Source organism: Austrofundulus limnaeus, unplaced genomic scaffold (assembly GCF_001266775.1).
Source record: "Austrofundulus limnaeus strain Quisiro unplaced genomic scaffold, Austrofundulus_limnaeus-1.0 Scaffold3099, whole genome shotgun sequence".
Classification (NCBI taxonomy): Eukaryota; Metazoa; Chordata; class Actinopteri; order Cyprinodontiformes; family Rivulidae; genus Austrofundulus; species Austrofundulus limnaeus.
The window spans coordinates 2466-3401 of record NW_013955501.1 but is presented as its reverse complement, the minus strand read 5'-3'; the positions used below and the strand labels follow the sequence as shown (position 1 = coordinate 3401).

General features: G+C 59.6%; 1 protein-coding gene across 1 annotated transcript in view; it reads right to left on the bottom strand.

Annotated features, from left to right (window-relative positions):
• Window positions 1–36: 36 nt before the first annotated feature.
• The window catches only part of LOC106511697 (uncharacterized threonine-rich GPI-anchored glycoprotein PJ4664.02), a gene marked incomplete at both ends in the record, with an annotated part of 3308 nt that continues 2408 nt past the window's right edge, over window positions 37–936 (bottom strand). The window contains 2 exons of the mRNA XM_014000442.1: window positions 37–173; window positions 275–445. Of these exons, the coding sequence (XP_013855896.1) occupies window positions 37–173; window positions 275–445 (308 nt within the window). The remainder of the gene's footprint in view (window positions 174–274; window positions 446–936) is intronic.

The following is a 936-nucleotide window of genomic DNA, read 5'->3' as shown; positions in this document are numbered from 1 at the left end:
GGCTACAAGGCATCAGGCAGCTGCAGAGTTTCTTACCTTTCACGGATCGAGGTTTGGCCTGTTTTCTTCGGGACATGTCTGATTCTCTGTCCGGTTTCAGCTGCCCATACAGGAAACACGGTCCGGACGTCTTCCTCCTCCTCCTCTTCCTCCTCAGCTGCTACTGCTGCTGCCTGTTGCAATGCGGCAGCTTCAACCTCCTGACAAGCCTCCGTTAGTCCGAACCCACCGGGGAGGAACCGTCCGGTAGTCCGGTTAAAGCAGCCTGACCCACCGGGGAGGAACCGGCCGGTAGTCCGGTTAAAGCAGCCTGACACACCGGGGAGGAGCCGGCCGGTAGTCCGGTTAAAGCAGCCTGACACACCGGGGAGGAGCCGGCCGGTAGTCCGGTTAAAGCAGCCTGACACACCGGGGAGGAACCGGCCGGTAGTCCGGTTAAAGCAGCCTGACACACCGGGGAAAGACTGAGGCGCTAAAATCAAAGGCTCGCGCTACCTGTAGATCAAAAGGGAAACAACTTCCTCCGACAACCTCGGTTTGTTTTCTTCTCTCCTCCACGCGCCGCACCGCTCCACCGCCGCACGCGTTCCGCTTTTCTCCGAGCGCTCGTGCTGCTCCGACCTCTTCAAGCGCTCGCGGACGGACCTGGGCACGAGCTGGCGGCCACGCGTGTGGCAAACACCTGACTGTAGCCTAATAAAGGGTCGTCAGGTGGGGGGCTTCCTGTTTAATGACTCTGCTGGAGCCGGAGCGCGCACAGTCCTCCTGCTCTCTGTGGGTCTGGTGGCGGGTCCAGTCCGACGGACTGCTGCTTTTATTCCCGCGCTTCATGCAGTTATTGTGTGTCGGTGTGTCCTGTTTGGAGCGGTCTAATGCTTGGAGCGGTCTAATGCTTGGAGCGGTCTAATGCTTGGAGCGGTCTAATGCTTGGAGCGG